The 23,561-nt window shown below is 30.6% G+C and overlaps 1 protein-coding gene across 1 annotated transcript in view; it reads right to left on the bottom strand.

The window, feature by feature from the left end:
* Window positions 1–20,956, bottom strand: part of LOC134853432 (polycystin-1-like protein 2) — a 67,279-nt gene extending 46,323 nt beyond the window's left edge. The window contains exons 1-4 of the mRNA XM_063869430.1: window positions 20,750–20,956; window positions 20,088–20,543; window positions 19,804–20,039; window positions 19,236–19,327 (exon numbers count right to left, since the gene is read on the bottom strand). Of these exons, the coding sequence (XP_063725500.1) occupies window positions 19,236–19,327; window positions 19,804–20,039; window positions 20,088–20,543; window positions 20,750–20,795 (830 nt within the window). The 5' untranslated portion in view covers window positions 20,796–20,956. The remainder of the gene's footprint in view (window positions 1–19,235; window positions 19,328–19,803; window positions 20,040–20,087; window positions 20,544–20,749) is intronic.
* Between the last annotated feature and the right edge of the window lie 2,605 nt (window positions 20,957–23,561).

Below are 23,561 nucleotides of genomic sequence, written 5' to 3'. Positions count from 1 at the left end.
AAACTTCTAGATCAAACTCCATGATCCAACTACTTCTCAGTTTTTTCTCAAAGATTAACCCAATCTTGTACAAAAATTACAACTTCTGAGAAGTTTTTAACATATTCATGATATTAAATATTGGATCATTAAAAAAATTTCATTATTTTACTGCTAAAATTGACTGAAAATGGGTTATTTTTTATTGAAATTATATTAGATTGTATAATATTCAATAAAATCTTCTTCAAAACTGATGATTATCTTTCTGTTGCTTCTACAACATAATTTTTATGGTTTTTCCGTAGCAATTTTTAATGTCTCAAGCATATTCTCGCTTTCTGCTTAATACATGTTTGCGCTATTGAATTCACTTTGCGGGAAAAGTTAGTCAGAACTGAAGAATTTAGGAGAAAATAGTATCAACTGAACGAACAATTTGCTGGCAGAGAAGAAATTAGAACTGATAACGTCTAATTATTATCATGTATTTTATACAGGTTCTCACTCAGGCTCCTTTGTTCAGTTACTACAGCAATTATTTCAGCAAAACAACAACTTTTGGTATCATTAACTATCACTTTTCTTGCAAATAATTTATTAAATCGCTTTTTGTTCTTAATTTTTGTCGGAAGTTTTCTCAAAAATGTCTAAGTGAGAAAGAATCGGTGCTATTTTAAGCATTCGAAAGTCCATGAAAAAAATGAGAATAAAAAGCTGTAATTTTACGTTGATTTCTTGCAATAAATAAAGAGCAGCTCCATTGATATAATCTGCAAAACCTTTGGAAGTAGAAATACGCAAGGAAACTTCGTTCCATGTTTCTGCAACATTTATGAACTTCTAGAAGACTTCTTCTCAAAAACATCGATCAATGAAAGGAAATTAAGGTGCAAACTGTAACAATTGAATATTTTGTGAAATTTTTTACTCCAAAATCTATAGTTTTACGTAATTTTCTAATTGAAAAAATGTTGAAGCTGACCAGAACTCTTTACTGTGTGTCTAATTGAAATTCTTCTGGTTAAAGTTCTTATAATCAACATTTGAGTCTGCTAAAAATTCAATTTATATAAGAAATTTCAGCAAGCTTGATTTTATCATCTCTAAAAATCTTTCTACGTCAAATTTTTTTAAATCCAAAATATAGAAATGTAGATCTCGGTATCAATTTATGCTCCATGTGTCATCTTCCAAGAGATGTCGGAGTTGGGCTTAATTTGCAAAAATTTTTCTCAAAAAATCTGAATTTTCATATAGGTTTACCTAGTATATCAAATGATAGAAAGTTTTCCAAACATTACACTTTTTTGTTCGATTTTGTCTCAAGATGTAATTTATAACATAAATTTTAAAATAATTCTCTTAAGTTCTAATGATTTAAATTGAGTTTCTATCTCAAATTGATTGTTTCTTATTTTCTGCGTCATCGACTATCTTCCATTTTAATCCAATTTCATCAAAACTTTACTTGAAAATTGTGTTTCAGATAAAAAAAATGTATCATTTCAACGAGCGTTCATTAATCCGAAGCAGCATTAATACCATAAATCTTTTTCTAAAAAACTTCAAATGATTTTCTCAACCGGATAACTGTATGTTGCTGTCTCAGATCTGAATTTCTATATTGAAATAAAATTTTGTTGAGAAGGTATATTATTAAGTTGAAAATTTCAAAACTTAGCAAGAACATATATATATTTTTTTATCTTTTCTAGGTCAATTATGAATTTTTTAACTAACCAGTAGTACACCATAAATATAAATGAATCAGCCCTCCTTATCTGCCTAAAAGTGTACTACTCTATGAACTCTTTTACAAGCACTAAATAAGGAAAATTTTTCAATTTTAACAAGGCAAAAAGTTTTTTCAAACAAAATTTCAACAAATACTTAAGCAATCATTAGCATATGTTATCCACTTTTATTACAAAGTTATCGCAACAAAATCTCCGCAAGCTTGCAACCAATGGACTTTTTAATATAGATAAAAGATTTTCGGATCGATTACCATTGAAAATTTCACGAAAAATTTAACTCGATTGTTGCTGGTTTTATCATCAAACAGAACCTTTGAATAAAAAAATGACAGATCAAGAATAGAAAATTTTTTATTAGAGTTTTTTCAAATTTTTTTATACACTTTTCAGATTCAGTAAAAAATTTTCTTCAAAGTGTTTTCTCCTATGTTTTTTATTTAAATTGTATTAACTTTGCTTTCTCTTGGAGTATTTTTTGAGACTGCTGAGTACATAATTTATGATTATGTTGACAACATTAATGCTTCTTCTTCATATGATAAGTGAGTTCCTCGCTGCTATATGTATAAAAGTTGCAATTGGAACACTTCAAAAAGCCACCGTGCTTACGATGTCTTGATGCCTCTGAGCGAATGTAATCTCTGCCACATTCAAGACATGCAAATCTTTTGTTTCTATTCAGTGACGGCATCTCAATAAGTAAAAATAATAATGAATAGGAGATTCAGAAAGTCCCAAATTCTTAGATAAGAGGCGTTGAATAGCCTAGAAAAATGCATAAAAAGGAATAAAAACAGCAAAGTTCCTAACCAATTGTTTTTAACGTGAAAGAAAATCAGAATAGATATGCTATCTAGCCTAGCTGAAATAAAAATTATCCAATGTAATCATGGAGTTTTCAAAAGTTTTGCTATCAACCAATCGGAATCGAGCATTACTTATAAGGAAGTTTTTATCTTTTTTGATATGAACCAATCATAATCCAGCATTTTCTAATAATGAACTGTTTATCGTTTTTGAAAATTTCAATCATTATTTGAAAAAGGTTTATCAGAAAACATTTGAGTTTCCTCGAGTTACCTTACAAGAAAAAAGAAAAAATTCCAATTGATTTTTTTATTGATGAAATAGATGTTGACTCTTACTTTTTTCATAATTTTCTGGACGTTTTTATTGTACAAAATAGAGTTTTTTGACTAAGTAAAGGTCTCTTTAGAGAAACTTACTCAATCAGAGAGTTTGTTTTGATCCACATATTGCGTATTTAAGCTTTAATCAAGGAAATGTTGTTTATTTTCGAGAATTTGAAACTAATCAAAAAGTCATACGATAATTTGTCAAGGACTTTTTTCATCCCCTACCCAATACCCAAATTTGTAAAAACTCCCCAGCAAAGTTCTTTTTTCTTCATTTCTTTAAGGATTTTCAAAGTTCAAAATCCTACTTGATTTGTTTTGGAATCAGGTTTCCAGAGGTTTGCTTTGAAATTCATCAACTTTGAGTTATCCTCCCAAATTTACATCAAAATCAAAGACCTTGACTAGCTACTCAAAAATCAGCAATTTCTCATTGATTACATACAAAAAATTTAACTAACTTGATGAAAAAGTTTTTGGAAATGCTACTTGATCGCTATTCTTTTGTTACTTATATCGGCAATATTTCTTATTCTTACATCAAACAATTTTTGAACATTCAATTTTTCGATTGCCCTCGTGAATTTTTTTACTTATCTGGAAGATTTAGTCCCTTAAATCGTAAACTTTTGTCTGATTGGATACGACAACTAGAAAAAAAACGAACTTTTGTCTAAGAATTGGACACGACTTTTGTCTAAGAATTCCATTAGAAAAAGGTGAAATCTGAATGGACACGATTACAACCCAAATAAGCAAAATTCATTCTGATAGGTTAAACCCACACCTTCGACTTGAAGGTACCCCTCTCTCTCTTAACCAAAAATCAATTATTTTCAACTTAACTACCGTCAACTACCTCCTCTCTCAACTGTAAACACTTTGAACTCAATTTACCTTCCGTCAAATACCTCCATCGCAGCTCTAAATCTTCTTGTTATTTCTCTTTTACTCAATTTAATGCTCATAATGATCTTCTCAGTGCAAAACAGCAACCTGATGTACTCTCTAGAATTTTCGCCTGATCTAGTACAACTCCAAATGCGAGAAACAGTCTCTGAAGTTTTTCCGCAACATTTATGAACTTCTAAAAGATTTGTTCTCAAAAAAATTGATTAAGGAAAGGAGATCAAGGTGCAAACTGTAACAATTGAATGATTTTGCGAAGTTTATTACGCAAAAAACTATAGTTCTACGTAATTTTCTAGTTGAAAAAAAAATTGAAGCTGACCAGAACTCTTTTTTGTGTGTCTAATTGAAATTTTTCTTCTTAAAATTCATATAATCAACATCTGAGTCTGCTCAAAATTTACTTTGTATTGAAAATTTGAGCAAGCTTGATTTTATCATCTCTAAAAACCTTTCTACGTCAATTTTTTTTATATTCAAAATATAGAAATGTAGATCTCGGTATCAACCTATGCTCCATGTGTCATCTTCCAAGAGATGTCGGAGTTGGGCTTAATTTGCAAAAATTTTTCTCAAAAAATCTGAATTTTCATATAGGTTTACCTAGTATATCAAATGATAGAAAGTTTTCCAAACATTACACTTTTTTGTTCGATTTTGTCTCAAGATGTAATTTATAACATAAATTTTAATATAATTCTCTAAAATTCCAATGAACTAAATTGAGTTTCTATCTCAAATTGATTTTTTCTTATTTTCTGCGTCTTCTACTATCTTCCATCTTAATCCAATTTCATCAGAACTTTACTTGAAAATTGTGTTTCAGATTAAAAAAATGCATCATTTCAACGAACGTTCATTAATCCGAAGCAGAATTAATACCATAAATCTTTTTCTAAAAAACTTCAAATGATTTTCTCAACCGGATAACTGTATGTTGCTGTCTCAGATCTGAATTTCTATATTGAAATAAATTTTTGTTGAGAAGGAATATTATTAAGTTGAAAATTTCAAAACTTTGCAAGAACATATATATTTTTTTATCTTTTCTAGGTGAATTATGAATTTTTTAACTAACCTGTAGTACACCATAAATATAAATGAATCAGCCCTCATTATCTGCCTAAAAGTGTACTACTCTATGAACTCTTTTACAAGCACTAAATAAGGAAAATTTTTCAATTCTAACAAGGCAAAAAGTTTTTTCAAACAAAATTTCAACAAATACTTAAGCAATCATTAGCATATGTTATCCACTTTTATTACAAAGTTATCGCAACAAAATCTCCGCAAGCTTGCAACCAATGGACTTTTTAATATAGATAAAAGATTTTCGGATCGATTACCATTGAAAATTTCACGAAAAATTTGAACTCGATTGTTGCTGGTTTTATCATCAAACAGAACCTTTGAATAAAAAAATGACAGATCAAGAATAGAAAATTTTTTTATTACAGTTTTTTCAAATTTTTTTATACACTTTTCAGATTCAGTAAAAACTTTTCTTCAAAGTATTTTCTCCTATGTTATTTATCTTTTCTGATATGAACCAATCAGAATCCAGCATTTTCTAATAGTGAACTGTTTATCGTTTTTGAAAATTTCAATCGTTATTTGAAAAATGTTTATCAAAAAACATTTGAGTTTCCTCGAGTTACTTTACAAGAAAAAAGAAAAAATTCCAATTGATTTTTTTATTGATGAAATACATGATGACTCTTACTTTTTTCATAATTTTCTGGACGTTTTTATTGTACAAAATAGAGTTAATTGACTAAGTAAAGGTCTCTTCAGAGAAACTTACTCAATCAGAGAGTTTGTTTTGATCCACATATTGCGTATTTAAGCTTTAATCTTACGGCTGAATTACACCTCCCAATGAAAGAAATGTTGTTTAGTTTCGAGAATTTGAAATTAATCAAAAAATCATACGATAATTTGTCAAGGACTCTTTTCATCCCCTACCCAATACCCAAATTTGTAAAAACTCCCCAGCAAAGTTCTTCTTTTCTTCATTTCTTTAAGGATTTTCAAAGTTCAAAAAATCCTACTTGGTTTGTTTTGGAATCACGTTTCCAGAGGTTTGCTTTGAAATTCATCAACTTTGAGTTATCCTCCCAAATTTACATCAAAATCAAAGACCTTGACTAGCTACTCAAAAATCAGCAATTTCTCATTGATTACAAACAAAAAATTTAACTAACTTGATGAAAAAGTTTTTGGAAATGCTACATGATCGCTTTTATTTTGTTACTTATATCGGCAATATTTCTTATTCTTACATCAAACAATTTTTGAACATTCAATTTTTCGATTGCCTTTGTGTATTTTTTTACTTATCTGGAAGATTTAGTCCCTTAAAACGTAAACTTTTGTCTGATTGGATACGACAACTAGAAATAAAAACGATTTTTTTTATTGGAAACGACAATGCCTTAAATGGAGCTTTATTTCCATTTGGACACGACTTTTATCTAAGAATTCCTTTTAAAAAAGGTTAAATCTGAATGGACACGACTACAATCCAAATAAGCAAAATTCATTCTGATAGGTTAAACCCACGCCTTCGAGTTGAAGGTACCCCTCTCTCTCTTAACCAAAAATCAATTAATTTTCAACTTAACTACCGTTAACTACCTCCTCTCTCAACTCTAAACACTTTGATTTCAATTTACCTTCCGTCAAATACCTCCATCGCAGCTCTAAATCTTCTTGTTTTTACTCTTTTACTCAATTTATTGCTCATAATGATCTTCTCAGTGCAAAACAGCAACCTGATGTACTCTCTAGATTTTTCGCCTGATCTAGTACAACTCCAAGTGCGAGAAACAGTCTCTGAAGTTTTTCTGGCACAAATGGACGTCCCAATCCAAATCTGGCACATGGTGGAAGTGATGCAAAGGGATTTCTGCGAGCATCATATGACAGAAGTACCCATGACAGAGAACCAACTTGAAGAAATGCAAATGATGGAGGAAGTTTCTGAGCATCTGGGAATGAACTACCCCGAGATTCCTGACTCAAAATTTGTGGCTCAACCAGTCGACGACTCCCTCTTTCCTTGGGAGGAAGCAGGATCAGCCAAAAACCCATCAAAATAGATGAAGATGAGGGTTTCTCAGAAACAATGACGCCTCCAACTCCACAACAACCACCAGCGATGGAACCTCGTCCAGCTCTGCGTTCTATATAGAGCCTCCAGAACTCCTCTGCTGCTTGACAGCTCTTTGATTAAACATTTTTGTAAATAAATGTTGTTTGGTATTGACTTCGTTTTTTGCAATTAATTAGTTCCTTCAATTTCGTTTTAATTATCAGAATAGATGAGAGGTTCAAAGTAAACCATTGAAAAACAATTAGAATTTAATTTAGTGCTCCGAACTCGCACATATGTTAAGAAATTTGAACATTTTTTTGCACACATATTCGGAAAAACACTAAAAAAATTGTAAACAAGTGAAAAGTTTTCTAATGAATTTGCATCTTGTAAAAAAGACTCACACACTTTTAACATTTTATAACAAAAATTAAAACACTTTTCGCATTTTATCGAGACTAGTAACATTTCGCATTTTGTCGAAAAGAGTGAAACACATTTTGCATTTTGTCGAAAAAAGTGAAACACTTTTCGCATTTGTAGGAAAAAAGGGAAACATTTTTAACATTTTGTCGAAAAAAAAACGAAAAACTTTTCACATCTGGCTGAAAAAATTGAAACAATCTTTGTGTACTGTTGAAAAAGCAAACAGATTTTGCAATTTGTCGAAAAAAAATGGAACGCTTTTTGCATTTTGTAGACAAAACTGATAAACTTTTAGCAACTTGCCGAAACAAATCATAACAATTTTTCTTGCACAGTTGATTATTAGTCTGTATGAAATTTTAGTTCAAAGTTTAATCCTTTAGAAAACTAATTTTGCATGTCTGTTGATCAGAAACATTTGAAACCAATGTTTTAACATAGGGAATGGAATAGCGATGAAAGTCATCAATATAGAAGTTTTCTCAGCAATAGGTCAACATGCTTTTGACATTAAAATTTTGCGTTTTTCGCCTCATTATTTAAGAAATAAAAATAGAATTTAACATATTTTTTCAGAAAAACAAGAAAAACCGTGCATTTTGCCGAAGAAATTCTTCAATTTCTTAGCATCTTGCCAAAACTCTTGAGAGAATTTTTGGTAAACGTAATGAAAACTATCTATATTTATATGTTAAAAACTGCTCAAGCTCGAAAAAATTTCATTGTGACAAAATTCTTGTAACGAATAATCAATTGTCATTGAAAATTAATTGAAAAAAGCTAATCTCAGGATCTGACATAATTCTCTACTGACATATGAAGGCGTCTCTCGAATTCTTTAGGCGATGAAAAAGTAATTCCGCCTGAAAAATTGACCTCATCCCACTTTATTTTTTAAGGAACAGTAAATGTTGTAGAATATTTCCACCAGAGAATTTGACGTCATTATTCATAAACTTCTAGAATCTTCTATTTTTTAAAATCTATTGATTAAATCCTCGAATTTTATATGAAGTCTTTACACATTATTTTTTAGACATTTCTGAATCTTCTTAATTCAAGAATTATCCATTGAAAAATCAAAATTCAAGAACTAACTCTAAGGTGATGAGATTGATGAAAAATTGTGGATTTTTCTTAACTTGCTAGTTTTATTTAAATCTAAATAAAAATACTCAGTCAAAGTTGTAATTATTAGGAATAAATTTTAAGGAAATTCTTCCTTTTTATAAAAATCTTTTCAAAACTAGTTTCAGTACAACGAAAAATTTTTATTCTACAAAAACCTTTAGAAACAATTAAAGTCAACCAAGTGTTGCAAAATTTCTGAATGAGTTCAATTTTTTTCATGAGAATTTAAGCAAAATCTACAGCTGAAAAAAAAATTCCATTTGAAAATCTCCTACAGTTCAATTCAATCTATCAACGTGAGAAAAATTTTTAAAACAAACGGGAATCTATCTCAAACTTTGAAACCAATCATAATAGAACGGAGAGAATGGTGAGAACTCGAGAGTAAAAAAAAAGATAATTTAGAAAAGAATTGGCAATGTTTAAGTCACCTTCGAGAAAAAAGTACGGGTTTTCATATGATTCAAATGAAAAAAAAACGATGAAGTTGTGGATCAGGGGTACAGAAATAGTTTTCGTTTGCCTACAAGTGAACATTTACTACAAATGACTATTTTTGAAAGAATGGTTGATTATGACATCTTCTACATGGATCGGAAGAAGTGTTTCAGTCCCTTAATACTTTACCTACATGATTGGCGAAAAATTGAAACAATTCGTTATATAAGGAACAAGAAAGAAAAATTGAAGGTTCAACAGGATAACTTAGCACTGTTTAGAAAAAACATGGTGTTGCGCATGAAGAAGAAAGTGACAACAAACTCGAAAACTAACTCAGTTTTTGTCTTTTAATACAATTTTTCAAGTTTCCATTTGATTGTAAGATGGTTTTTCTTTTCATCTGAGTTAAGTGTTTCTGAACCAAAGCTTAGTTTTTGAAGATTTATCAGGGCAAACTACTGAGAAAACATTGTAAGATAGTTCATAAGTTCATCACAAACCTTACAAAATCACTATTCACAGAACCATGGCAATCAATAAAACAATCAAAACTCTTCAACAAATCAGACTCATATTTTGAATTTTGAACTTTTCGAATTCTGTCCAGAAACGCTGAACCATGAGTTTGCGTGGAAGCAAGTTTTTCATTAAAACTTAGATAATGTCTCTTGTATTTTTTCCGAATTAGTCGTTTCCTTGCAATAGTAGCATCTTTTCGGCTCCTTTCCATCGTTATTTTGAACTGCTCGATTAAGCTCATTGAATACTTCTCCGCTTGATGTAACAATACATGAATGAAATCTGTGTTTAACGTAGTGTAAAGACAGTCAATTTCCTGATATACGTAAATATATTTATCTAATCTATGAAAAATTTGGTAAAAATAAGTTCCCATTAAAATGAAATGGAACTTACAATTCTCCGAAGAACATGAAGAATTGTGGGTAGACATACAATAATCTTGGGTCACTATGTATTTTTCGTAAGACTCGTTGGAAACCGAAATAAATAGCGATTTTTTACTGTAATCTGAATAAAAGCTGGGAAGAGCTTGACACATAGCAGCTGCCGTTGGGATTAATAATTTTTGCAGAAAATTGTGGATTTATATAGGAGAAGTAACGCCTACACACTTTCCATATAGGGAAAACTCATATAAAAACTTCCATATGTGGTACTTTACTTCCATATATGGAAATCGCGATGACTCATATTGCTTACTTCCATTTTCATTTAATACCAAAATCATTTCTCTCATTTTCCTGATCTGATCAGTTTGCTCTTCAAAAATGTACTCAAGAAAAGACACTAGTGCCAATTATATTGAACTCTCAAAAAATCAAACAAGAATTGGGAGATTTGTTTGGTTCCAAAAATCCTACAATAGGAAACTTTATTTTGAACCCTGCTTTCAACTATTAAAAATTAACAATTTGGGACAATTTGAAAAGTAGGTGAAGCATTATCGGCAATCCGGAAAACTGTTATTCACGATGCTGAAAACCTTGGACTCGTACCTATATATATAAAGCCAAATCAGGCAAAGAATCAACTATGGATCAGTAGCTGGACATCTGTAATAGAGTATATGAAATAGCAACATACAACATGAGAAGGGTGTGTGTCACAATCAAGAAGTACAGTGTGAACAAGCCACGCAACATTCAGATTCGACTCTGCTATGCAAAAAAGAATGAAGCAAGGAAACAAGTTGCCTATGTCAACTATACTTTGAACGAATTCTAAGAACTGTCTTAAATTTTGGGAGGCTTTATATTTAATGAGAATTGTAAACCTCAGTAATTGCTTTGTGATGTCTTGTATGTTTGGTAATTCAAATGTTATTGGTTCAAAACTATTTTTTGTTACTGAAGTTTACATGTAGAGCTGGGGTATCTGAGGAAAAGTCAGAAAAAACAAAAAAATTAATCAAAATTGACTTGAAACACTATCAAATTATCAATTGAATTTCCAGTATTTTTTAGTAAATTACAGCAAAACTTATTTAATTGCTGCTTTTATCAAAATTTACTGAAGTTTGTCTTATTTGAACAAAATTACGAACAAGAAGGTATTATTATTTGAAAAAATTAACATTAGTTTTCGAACTTCTGAATTTCATTGGTTATTTTCAACTACCCCAATTTTAGGTTTTCATTGGTTACATAAGTTTCCTAAGAACTAATTAGACTTTAAATAGGGGAAAAACTCTTATGGTGTTTGGTATTACAAAATAAATTGAAAATGATCTAAGCATTCAATTTTCTTAGTTTATTTCAGTAAAAAACATGTTTCTATTAAAAGCGTTTTCAATGTCAGAAATGAACATTTATCAGTTTTTAAGGTTAAACTACTGCAAAAAACAAAAAAAATGGTGGACATGACGTTGATGTAGATTGTTTTAGTTTCAACTTGTATAGAAACACAGAAAATTTAAAAATTTTGTTAAAAAGATGGAGAGGAGATTTCAGAAAAGAAGAGTACTGCCAGATTTATCAAAAATATTTTTATTTAGAAGAACTATTGCAGATTGAGTGGTCGATCAGTAGAAAAAAAATGGAAGAATCTATGAAACAAATATTGAAGATAATGCACATCATTTCGATTACTGCTTTCAATTTGATACAAATACAAAATTTAGAATTTTCAGAATATCTTTTAACCGATTATCCAAATTTAGAAGGCTTCCAGTTGTTTGTATTAAAATATACCAAAAAGAAAGTGATAAAATTGTATATTTTGGTAATTTCTTTTTTCACGGGTTAGGAATAAAACAAATCGAAAACGTTTTGATCGAAATTTCAACACTTGATTTGAGTATCGAAAAAACACTATAAACCAGACAAGAAATCTCACTTTGGTGTCAATTGTATATGTTAGTATCTTAAAAAACTGAATAAAACTGATTGATTTGGAAGTTTCATAAACATTTTTTGATTCTGATCTACAAATTTCTTCAAAATCTGTTAATATTTTATTCTAATTTATTATTACCACAAATATTACCTGTGAAGGAAAGCTCGATTGTTTGATATCAAATTAATTGAAAAATCATTGAGAAACAAAGCTCAGTTCTGATTGGTTGACAATAAATTTGTTAAACTTCATATGACCATTAAAGCTCGATTCTGATTGGTTGTAAGCAAAACTTTTGAGAAATCCATGGTTAGATTGGATGATTTTTATTTCAGCTAGGATAAATAGCTGAAAAAAATTTGGGACTTTCTGAAACTCCTATTTAATCCTTCGTTACTTATTGAGATGCCGTCACTGAATAGAAACGAAAGAGTTGCATGTCTTGAATGTGGCAAAGATTACACTTGCTCAGACGCATCAAGACATCGTAAGCACTGTGGCGTTTCAAAGTGTTCCAATTGTAACTTTTATACATATAGCAGCGAGAAACTCACTAATCACATTAAGAAGAAGCATTATTTTTGTTAACATAATTATATATTTTGTGCTCAGCAGTCTCGAAAAACACTCCAAGAGAAGGTAAAATTAATACAATTTTAATTAAAAAAAGCTAGGAGGAAATACTTTGAATAATAATTTTTACTGAATCTGAAATGTCTATAAAAAATTTGAAAAAACTCTAATAAAAGTTGTTCTATTCTTGATCTGTCAGTTTTTTATTCAAAGATTCTGTTTGATGATAAATCCAGCAACAATCGAGTTCAATTTTTTGGTGAAAATTTCAATGGAAATCGATCCTAAAATCTTTTATCTACAAAAAAGCTCTATTGGTTGCAAGTTTGCGGAGATTTTGCTGCGATAACTTTGTAGTAAAACTGAATAACCTGATGATTGCTTAAGTATTTGCTGAAAATTTTGTTAACACTATTGGATATTTATAAAAATATCGACTATTTGAAAGGTTTTGCCTAGTTACTATTTTAGAGTTTTCCTTGTTTAGTGCTTGTAAAAGTGTTCATAGAAAAGTAAACTTTTAAGCAGATAAGGAGGGTTGATTTACTCGGAATAATGGTGTACTACTGGTTTCTAACAAATTTCATAACTGACATCGAAAAGAGTAAAAAAATATATGTTCTTGCTAACTTTCAAAAACTTCAACTTAATAAAATATATTCTCAACCAAAAACTTACTTCAATATAGAAATTCAGAGTTGAGACAGCAACATACAGATATGCGGTTGAGAAAATAATTTCAAGTTTTTTGGAAAAAAATTTGTGGTTTTAATTCTGCTTCGGATTAATGAACGTTCGTTGAAATGATACATTTTTTCATTTAAAACTCAAGTTTTCAAGTAAAGTTTTGTTCAAATTGGATTAAGTTGGAGGATAGTAGAAGAAGCAGAAACTAAGAAATTACCAAGTTGAGATAAAAACTCAACTTAAGTTCATCAGGAGTTTAGAGAATTTTATTAAAATTTAGCTTACAAATTACATCTTGAGACAAAATCCAACATAAAAACGTAATGCTTGGAAAACTTTCTATCATTTGATATACTAGGTAAACTTCTAAGAAAATTCAAATTTTTTGGTAAATAATTTTTCTGAAGTGAGCCCAACTCCAACATATCTTTGTAGATGATACATGGAGCATAAATTGCTTTCGAGATCTACATTTCATTATTTTGGATTTTAAAAAATTTGATGTAGAAGATTTTTGGAGATAATAATATCAAGCTTGCTGAAGATCTCAATAAAAAGTAACTTTTCAGCAGACTCAGATGTTGATTATATGAATTTTAACAAGAAAAATTTCAATTAGACACACAATAAAGAGTTCTGGTCAGCTTCAATTTTTTTTTCTCAATTAAAAAATTTCGTAGAACTATAGTTTTTTGCGTAATAAACTTCGCAAAATTATTCAATTGTTACAATTTGCACCTTGATTTCCTTTCTTTAATCTATTTTTTTGAGAACATATTTTTTAGAAGTTCATAAATATTGCAGAAAAATGGAACGAAGTTCCCTGTGTATTTCTACTTCCGAAGATTTTGCAGACTATATCAATAGAGCTGCTCTTTATTTATTCTAAGAAATCAACGTAAAATTACAACTTTAAATTCACATTTTTTTCAGGGATTTTCGAATGTTTAAAATAGCACCAATATTTTCTCACTTAGACATTTTTGAGAAAACTTCCGACAAAAAGCAAGAACAAGGGCGATTTAATAAATTATTTGCAAGAAAAGTGATAGTTAATGATACCAAAAGTTGTGTTTTTGCAGAAATAGTTTGCAGTAGCAACTTAACAAGGCAAGCTAAAGAAGAACCTGTACAAATTACATGGTAATGATTAGACGTTATCAGTTCTAATTTCATCTCTGCCAGCAAATTGTTCGTTCAATTGATACTATTTTCTCTCAAAATCCTTAGTTCTGACTAACTTTTCCAGCTAAGTGAGTTCAATAGCGCAACCTTGTAATAAGCAGACAGCAAGAATAGGCTTGAAAAATTCGAAACTTCTACGGAAAAACCATAAAACTTATGTTGTAGAAGCAAAAGAGAGATAATCATCAGTTTTGAAGAAGATTTTGTTGAAGATCATACGATCTAATATATTTTTAGGAAAAAATTAACCCATTTTTAGTCAAATTCAGTTGTAAATTGTGGAATTTTATCAATGATTTGAAATTTAATACCATAAATAATGTTAAAAGATTCTCAGATGTTGTAATTTTTGCACAAAATTGGGTTAATCTTTGAGAAAAAAACTCAGAAGGAGTTGGAAGTTGGAGCATGGAGTTTGATCTAAAAGTTTCAATGAATATTGCGCTTATTGTTCAATTGAATTGAGATTCTTAAGTGAATTCTCCTTGAGTTGGACAAAAACAAACAGTCAACTTTACAAAAGAAAGGTTAAAAAAAGAAAACTTTGGATGTATTTGAGTAATTTTTACTTTCTCGAAAATAAGCATAATTATCCGAGAAACCTGAAGTTTCATTATTGATTCAGCTAAAATCCATAAAATACAATTTGAGCTTAGTTTCAAAACTCTACACGTGTGTCTATTTTTTCAATTAGATCAGAAGCAACAAAAAACTAGCCAAAACCTTGAGATTTCTGCATTTCTTTCCAAAATGTTGAATTTTTTGCAATTTTTTCCAAAAACTTTGAAATTTTTGCTTTTTTTCCCAAAAATTTCAACTTTTTTTCGAAGTCTCAGTAGCTTTCAGCATAGTTTCAGCTAAGTTGTGTACTGTTTCAAAAAAAAGATAATCTTATATAATATGTATTAAGTCAAATTAAATCAAATCATATCGTGTTTTGAAATTGTTTGAAAAAATTTCAATTCTATTGAATAACTCTTACTCAGATTACCTCAGGACGTTAAAAGGATTGTTAATTTTTCGAGTTTTTGTCCTGAGTATTTAACTTTCAAAATGCTCGCATCAAAAACGAGAGGTTTAGCGAAATAGTTCCTGCTGTCAAATTCAATTTGAAGTGTTGTCACTTGTGTCAATTGTGACTTGAAGTAATGTGACTCAATCATTTAATATCACTTCAAATTGCCGATGCAGGATCTTGGCAAGATGGAAAACAATTTTTCAAAAAAACTAAGCTAAAGAATGCCTTCGGCAGAAAAATATTTGAAGTTTTGCCCTGATTATGTAATGCTTATGAAATATTAATAGACTGAAAAATTTTCATGCCTTTCTCTCAATTTTTTCTCAGCCATATGCAACAAGACTGTTCACATCAGTGACTGATCACAATAAACTGAACCTTTTGAATACACGTTTTATCGTTTTTGATTTGAAAAAAAAATTGATTTTTCTTTTAAAAAAGAATTTTAAAAATGTTTTTTGTTTAACATCCACCAAGCCGCTATGTAAAAAACAAAGTCGTAATTGAGGTCTGACCTTACGTACATACGAGATTAAAGTTTTTCAATTTAATTTTTGACATTTTTTATGCTTCAGATGACGAAGTAAACCGCGCGTTATTTATCACAAATTTCAAAATCTTCATAACTCTCTTAATACTTAGTACCTCAAGTTTTCAATTCAAATTTCTCATAATTTTTTCAAAAAAGATCGTAAGTGCAAACTGTTTCTGATTTGAGCTCAAGGATATCAATAATTATGTTATGATAAACAAAAGTTCCGAAAAAAAGCTAACTAAAAGACAAAATTCGTTTGCAAGCAAAAAACTATGACACAAACTTTTATTCGTTCTTCAAAAGTCCTTGGCGATTTTAGGGAACTTTTTTAACAATGCAAAGTTTGGAGTATGTTGAAGTTGAGTTCGAAATGGTGAATTCATATGCAAAACTGAAGGATTAGTCGTTTCATTGACCTGCATGAAAGCTTAAAACTAATCCGTTTTTACTTTGAAAATTGAGTTCGGTTATATAAAAGTTAGCAATCAACGCAATGAAATCATGAATCTGTGGAAGTCTTCAAGAGAATATTGAAACTTTTAAACAAACAAATTGCAGCTTGAGGAACAATAATACGTTGACTCTGAAAACTTCATCAGATCAATCAGTTACTTACTGTGAATCAATTTGGTTTGTAGTTGAATTGCTTGATTTGCTTGAAAAGTTGAATTGCTTGATTTGATTACTTGATAAAATCTAAAAAAAAAGTATATTTCAGTTACAGCCTTTGAAATCAATCGGCCAGATTTCAAAATCTTTTTGTTTTCCTGAAAAACTTCAATTTTTTACGAGTCAATTCAGACCAAACAAACAAATTTACTCTGTTTTAAAGTCTTTCTTTCAAAACAAAACAAAAGACGAGCCGCACTTTCAATTTCAAATTCTAATTGTCAAAACTGTCTGAGACAAACTATTAGCCGATTCTTTGATTTTTTGGAGTTTATGTGGTTTTCGAACTCGAGACAGATTTTGTCTGAAAAGCTGTGAAGCAATAAAAAATATATTGATTAGTATAACATTAGACAAGTATATGACTGAAAAAAAAACAAAGCTTTCAGTTTTCAGTTCAATGGAATATATTGGTATGGGGCATTTTGTAATGGGATACTTTCGTATGGGATACTTTGTCCTGTCACCTAAATTTGAACGACCAAGTTGTCACGGTTTTTGAACTAAAATCATTTTTATTGGGTTGGAAACGATTATAGTACCGTTTCTAATCCATGTTTGATTTCGGAAATTGCTCTAACGGAAAATGAAATTGAACAAACCGTTTATGCATTGTGTGAAGCTTTAGTCAAGCCTCATCGATATCTGTTTTTGAGATCCCTAATTCCTGAAGCCTCGAGTATTTTGAATAACTAGGCTTTTGTTTTTTGTTATGAACACAAAATAAAAAGATAGGCTTAAAACTTGGAAACATATTTTGTGCATGGAAAGTTGTTTGTCTTAATTTTTAATTGAAGAAAAAGCAGTTTTTTATTTTCTTATCAAGCCAGGAGACAATTTATGAAATTTTAGCGCTTCAGTGAAACATTTTTGTAAATCTTTTTTTCTTTGAAAAAAAAGTTGGGTTTTTGAGTTTTACTTGGAGTTATCAGGCAGATGGAAAAAAATCCTTGAAACTCTTGTATTGTTAATTTTCAAGCTGTATTGAATTTATGAGAGGTTGTTTATCCCAAAAATAGGTTATACAAGAAAATCTTAATAGATTTTAAAAGTTGGTTTTTAAGTTGTGTTTAAAGTGCCCTTGATAGTCAATTTTTTTCCAAATAATGTTGGATGAATGGTTCGGTGAAAAATTTGAGTTTTTTTGTCAAGTAAAAATTGTTTCAGCCATTTTCGTTTGTGTAAGTCTTAACACATATACCTGGATTAATTTTTTGAGATCAGAGACTCGTGTTCTTAATGCGAGTCTGTCCATTAATTTTTATGTGGCTGCCTTATTTATTTTTATAATAAGTTTATTTTAACTGTTCTCCTATTTAATATAGTCTGAAATTATAGAATTGAATAGGACTGCTCGTATATGCGCAAAACTGATTGATTCAACTGAATTTTAAAATCTATGGAGTCTTATAAAATATAAAAGTTGACAAAATTTCCAAAGGAAAAAAGAAAAATTTTCAGAGGTTTTTAAAGTTTTTTTTGAAATTTATCCCCCACATGCTATTTCAAACACAGAAATTTATAATTTTCATGCAGAAGACAATAAAAACCCTATTTTGACAAAAAATTTTGCGCCTCAGGCAATTTTTTGGAAAATTTTGGGCAAAAAAAGAACCTTTTTCGGCACGCGCTCTCCTTCACAATTAATATATATTGGCGCCATAGGCGCTATTAGAAAAAGTGAGGTTGGTCAGGCAACAACCGATGTCATAAAAGCCCAAAGAGGGACGCTACGGTTGGTGAGAGAGTCGGAACTATAATTCTGTTTCCTCGAAAAGTTGTTTTCATGATATTAAGAAAAGGGTATGAATTTTTTCCAAAAGGGTTTTGAAATCTTAGCTTTGTTCAATTGATATCCGCTTCTCTTCAGTAGCTTTTTCCGATTTTCCAAAAAAGTGAGAAATATATAGGCTCAGAGCGTTTTTTTATCAAAACTCCTGGCTTTCTCAAAGGATTGTTACCTTTATTCGAAAGGGCCTAGCTGGGTGTAGTATCCCCCATAGTGTAGTATCATCTATAGTTCACACCTTTATCGTGCCAAAAATCTGGCTAAAGGCTCGTTTTCTTTTTTTAGCGAGGCAAATTATTCCGCTCTACAAAATTGTTCCAAACTGAATTAAAGAATTAAACTAATGGGATTGTTTAACTCCATACATGACTCAAATTGCAAGACTAAGTTTTTGATGCTATCAGCTTAAAACTCGTGGTTTTGCTAAAGTTTAGTATACCAAAAAACAATTTAGACCAAATGAAGGGTAATTGGAACATTCAGTGTTTTGCCTTGATACGAGCAATCTTGTCATTACGAGGCCAAACTGTGCACTGGATAGGGGTACAATTTTGTTTCTATGTGTTCCTGGATTTCATAGACAAGTCTTTAAATTTGTTTAAATTTTTTTGGAACGATCAAAGGAAAAGAATGAACAAAAGAAGAATAAAGAGAGCGGGTCTATTGCGGAATCCGCTCACAATTCACAAAATGTATAGTTTGGCCTCGTAATTTCTTTTCTTAACATTCATACTCTTTCCAAAGTGGGATTAGAAAGCATCGCATTACCAAGATGCGTCATAACTTCTAGGTCTCAAACAAACTCTATAGTTTTTTTTTATTTTGCATAACAAAACTGTTTTTTTGAGTAGTTTCAAAAACTGCAATTTTTTAGTACACTAAAAAAAGATTATTTTTTTCAAAACTGCAAAAAATCTCTAACTTTTTAGTTTATTAGAAAAACTGTAGCTTTGCTGAAATTGTTCAACATGAGTTTCATTTGAAAGAAATTGTATTCACTGAAAGGACTTTGGTTTGGCTGTTGTGAACGTGATGGTCGTTTACCTGATGGAGATTTGTGGTGCCAATCCCCCAGTGAAGTAGACGTTTTTTGCATCCCTGCCCTCCCTGAAGTGAATTGTATCACTCATTCGGACCTAATAGGAAGAAAATGGAGTTGAAAAAGATCAAAAAATAATGAAAAACAAGTTTTTCTAGCGAACCCAAAAATGCACGAAAAATGAAAACAAATTACTAAAAAATTTCCATTTATTTCTTGTTTAACGCATTTAATTATGTAAGCAAAATCTAAAAGCGGCAAGCTTCTTTGAAGATTTTGATATCCATTTTTTCGTGTATTTGTTGGCGGACCTTAAAAAACTAAATGATAGGGTGAGACGAAGAATTGAAAAGGTAAGCCAACGAATTTTCCTTCGCGTGGGAATCTTTGAAAAACGAATAGACTTTGCCGAAATATAAAAAGTATTCAATATCATCGCTACAATGGCATTGGTATTTCATCCATTGTTTTTGGAGAGACCTGAAAATGGATCTATAGATGTTCCAGGCAGTATTAAATTTAAAGCTTCATTTGTTTATTTTTTGCCTAAAAAGAGTTGATTTTTGTACTTACCTCAAATTTGATCCATCTGTTGACACCGAGGTATATATCCGCTGGAACGATCTGACAGACGTTTGAAGTACAACTGGTGATTTTCTCTGGAATGCTGGTTGCACACATAGTTCCAACTGATCGCCTGGATCTGAGACGAGCTCTTTTGTCATCATCATCTTCTTCTTCTTCTTCTTCTGAGTTTCCTGTGTTAAAGTTTAATGTCACTGGGACGGCTGTGGTTGAAGTTGTTACGTCTGAAATATCCAAATCCTGTGAACAATACCACTCAAACTTAGGCTCACCCGGCTGGTGATCATTAGGAACATTGGCAACGTCCAAAGGGTCCAAAGAGTCGGAAGCGTCAATGGACAAAACCTGGTTGGGATCCGCAGATGTTGGCATTGATTTCAGAATTTGAGCTTTTGGATCAGGAACACAGAATATGAAATATCCGCAAGACTCGGTTGAATGGAATGGTGAACTATTGAGACTGACATTAAGGCATACAACAGCTTTTCCTGGAGACATCGAAAAGGGTTCCAACGTAATTTCTGGCCCAGAAGTCAATTCCAGAGTTTGCTTAGCCGATTCAGTTTCAATCCAACTCTGCCATAAGTAGGAAGCATCATTATTTGGGCAATCGATTGTGACTTTCGCTTCCAGGGTGATTTTTTCGGCGATTGATTTCGCGACTGGGTATTCCCAGCTGGGTCCGCTATTTTGCATGTTGACAAATGGAGGGTCGCATGTTGAGAAACCTAAAACATAACCTTTGGACTTTTTGTGTAATTTTGTTCTATCTGGATTTTGCCACAATTTCAATCGAAATTATAGTATTTTCAATTTTCCAAAACAAAAATTATCCCCTTTCATAAGACATCGTCTTTTAAACTTTTGCGTTAATGGGCTAAAAAAAGTGCCATTTTCATTTTAAAAAGTTATCTCTCTTTCTATATATACTAACCTTTGTCAAATAATAAAAGGATGACTAGCACTGCAACCCAGCTCATGGTCAGTCAATTTTTTTTATCAAACTTTTTATAGCTAGTTTATTGGAAAAAAGCTTAAAAATGAACTGCTCGATAGACTGTGAGTGGTAAGATGGATAATAATTTTGGGGTTATTTGCCTGAAGATCAAAAAAAATGTTTATATTTCAAATATAGTCAAAATTTTTGTTCATATCAAACACCTGCTTAAACAAATGTTTTTAAACCGTTTTTTATTTGAATCATATTGAGTTTCTTTCAATAATAATTGTTGCAAACAGTTTTAATTCAAGTTTTATATATCAATATACTTATTTTAATAAAAATCTGTTATATATTTAAAAATTATATATAAATGTAAATAAGTCTTTGACGAGGATTTCAAATAGTAATTTGTTGATGCTATATTTAAAAAATAGAAAAATTTTACAAGACCAACAAAAAAGAAAGAAGTGATTCTGGGGTTGTTTTTACTGGACTTGATAATCCTACCCGCACTTAGTAAAACGAGTTGATAATCGGTTTTGTGCAGTTTTTGTGGTCTGTTTATAAAAAACTCAAAAATTCTATATTTCAATGAACGACAAGATAAAATCTATCTCAGAAGATTTATGAATTTTAGCGAATTTTGTGTAAAAAGATAAACGTAATTATCAATTACACTAATAGAGAATATGAGATAAGGTTCTACGTGAATAAAAGACATAGGATAAAATCTATCGAACTTCTTTAAAAATCTGAGCGCGATAATTAAACAATCTAATATTGAATAATTTCCGTGTCATTCAAAGCATTTTTTTTCGCAAAATGTTTTTATATCACGTTGAGTGCGCAAAAGTCGAACTGGATAAAAAGCCATCTTTAAACGGCATAGAAAACTTCTCAAAATTGTATTGTTCACTAATGGCGGTGATCTTTTTTTTCACAATCTGCTGGTCACTGCTAAGCTTCCGAATCACTGAGTTGTGCAATATACATTTTCGTCTCATCAGCGACCTCAAATTAATGAAAGTTTGGATTCTAATTACATATGACACAAGACGCCCCTACCTAGTTGATTTTCTATTTCAAAAAAAAATCAGTTCTAAAAATCATATTAAAATCAGTGGAGGATCTAAAACTATGTCGATAGGGGTGGGGTAACATGCTTTTGACTATTTTTCAAAACTTTGCCGACCTTTTTTCGTTCGAAAAAAAATTATATTCATGTCTTATTATGACCCAATTCTCGGCGCTTTTGGAAAAGCTAGAGGGTCGGTCAGTCAAAGATTGATGACTTTTTTAAATCCTAAGAAAAAAGCTTCAACTGAAATCGCTAGTGTCTGTTACACTAACGCCTGTTCTTTAGAAACGATTAAATTCAGATCTAATTTTAGATTTAGAAAAAAATGGTTTTCGTTATTAGTTCGTTATTGAAAAATCTATTTCAGACAAAAACTTGAATTCTAAAACTTTTTTTCTTGATTATTTCAGATTTGAAACCATTTTTGAATTTGAAGCTTTTTTTGCTCAAGATATTTCAACTATTGCTCAAAGTATTTCAGGTATTTGCTCAAGGTATTTTTTTCAGGTTATTTCACTGTTTTATAGTATCTGCTTAACATAACGGATTTTAGCAGAATCTCCATTGCAGACCTTTGCATCATGATTCCCAAAAATTAGAGCGAAATGAGGTTAGGCACGAGTGCTTTGAAGTCATGGTTTTGATTAGTTCTTAACTGATTTAAAAGAAATTCAAAACAGGTCTTCTACAAAAATACATTCAATCAAAATTGCTCTCTTTACTTTTTTGCATACTTCCACTTCGCCCAAGTAAATTTCACTTCTGCCTATATACATGTATACCCGAATTGACAAAAATTTTTTATCATACAGTATTCAAGCATGAAAAAAAATGCTTATCATACTTTTTCATTCAATTTCATAGACAAAAATTAAGTGTATGAAAATAGCAAAACAATCTTTTTTTCCATACTATGAAATTTTATAACAAGCTTTTTTTCCATAGTCTGGAATTTAAAATTGAGCTTTTTCATTAGTCTCCTTATCCCCAAAATTGTATGAAAATAGCATGATAAGCATTTTTTCTCTACCATGAAATTTTATGATAAGCATTTTTTCCATACTATGAAATTGTATGACAAGCATTTTTTCCATACTATGGAATTCTGTGACGAGCATTTTTTGCATACTATTAAATTGTATGATAGGCAGTTTTTTCATTATATAAAACTGAATAGAATGCTTGTTGTGTTGATGAAACATGGCAAGTAGATTTAAGACTATCATATGAAGCGTGCCATCTCTGAAAATGGAGAATATCGAGAAAACAAAAGAGGTTGGAACCTCGACTGCGTTTTTCGCTAATTCTCCACTAGTTTGAGACAGCTCAAACTTGCTAATTCTACCTGGACCATACCAAAGGTTGAAAAAAAAATACAACAAAATTTGAGATGAAAGTCGCTGCCAGACGATATCAACGTTCAATCAGTTGTCGAGGCCAGTATCTACACCCAAGTCTTATTTAGTATCTGCATCCAGAAGTTCTATAAAAAACTAACTCAGAACATCTTGGATGTCAGATATGGAACATCTCGAAAAACAACTCATATATTGTAACTTCTTCCTTCGTCACAAGAACCATCTTTCAAAGGAATCATATATGGGCCCATCCTTTCGAAAATCAACTAAGCGATGGCGCACAGAAACATCATTATGCACAGATTTACAAGGTAAAAACTGTGGAATAATGTGTTTCTAGCTGCCATTGGTTGGTTGGCTTTCGATA

The sequence above is a fragment of the Symsagittifera roscoffensis genome, chromosome 8 (assembly GCF_963678635.1).
Source record: "Symsagittifera roscoffensis chromosome 8, txSymRosc1.1, whole genome shotgun sequence".
In the NCBI taxonomy this organism is placed as follows: domain Eukaryota; kingdom Metazoa; phylum Xenacoelomorpha; order Acoela; family Convolutidae; genus Symsagittifera; species Symsagittifera roscoffensis.
This window is presented reverse-complemented; position numbering and strand designations above follow the sequence as displayed.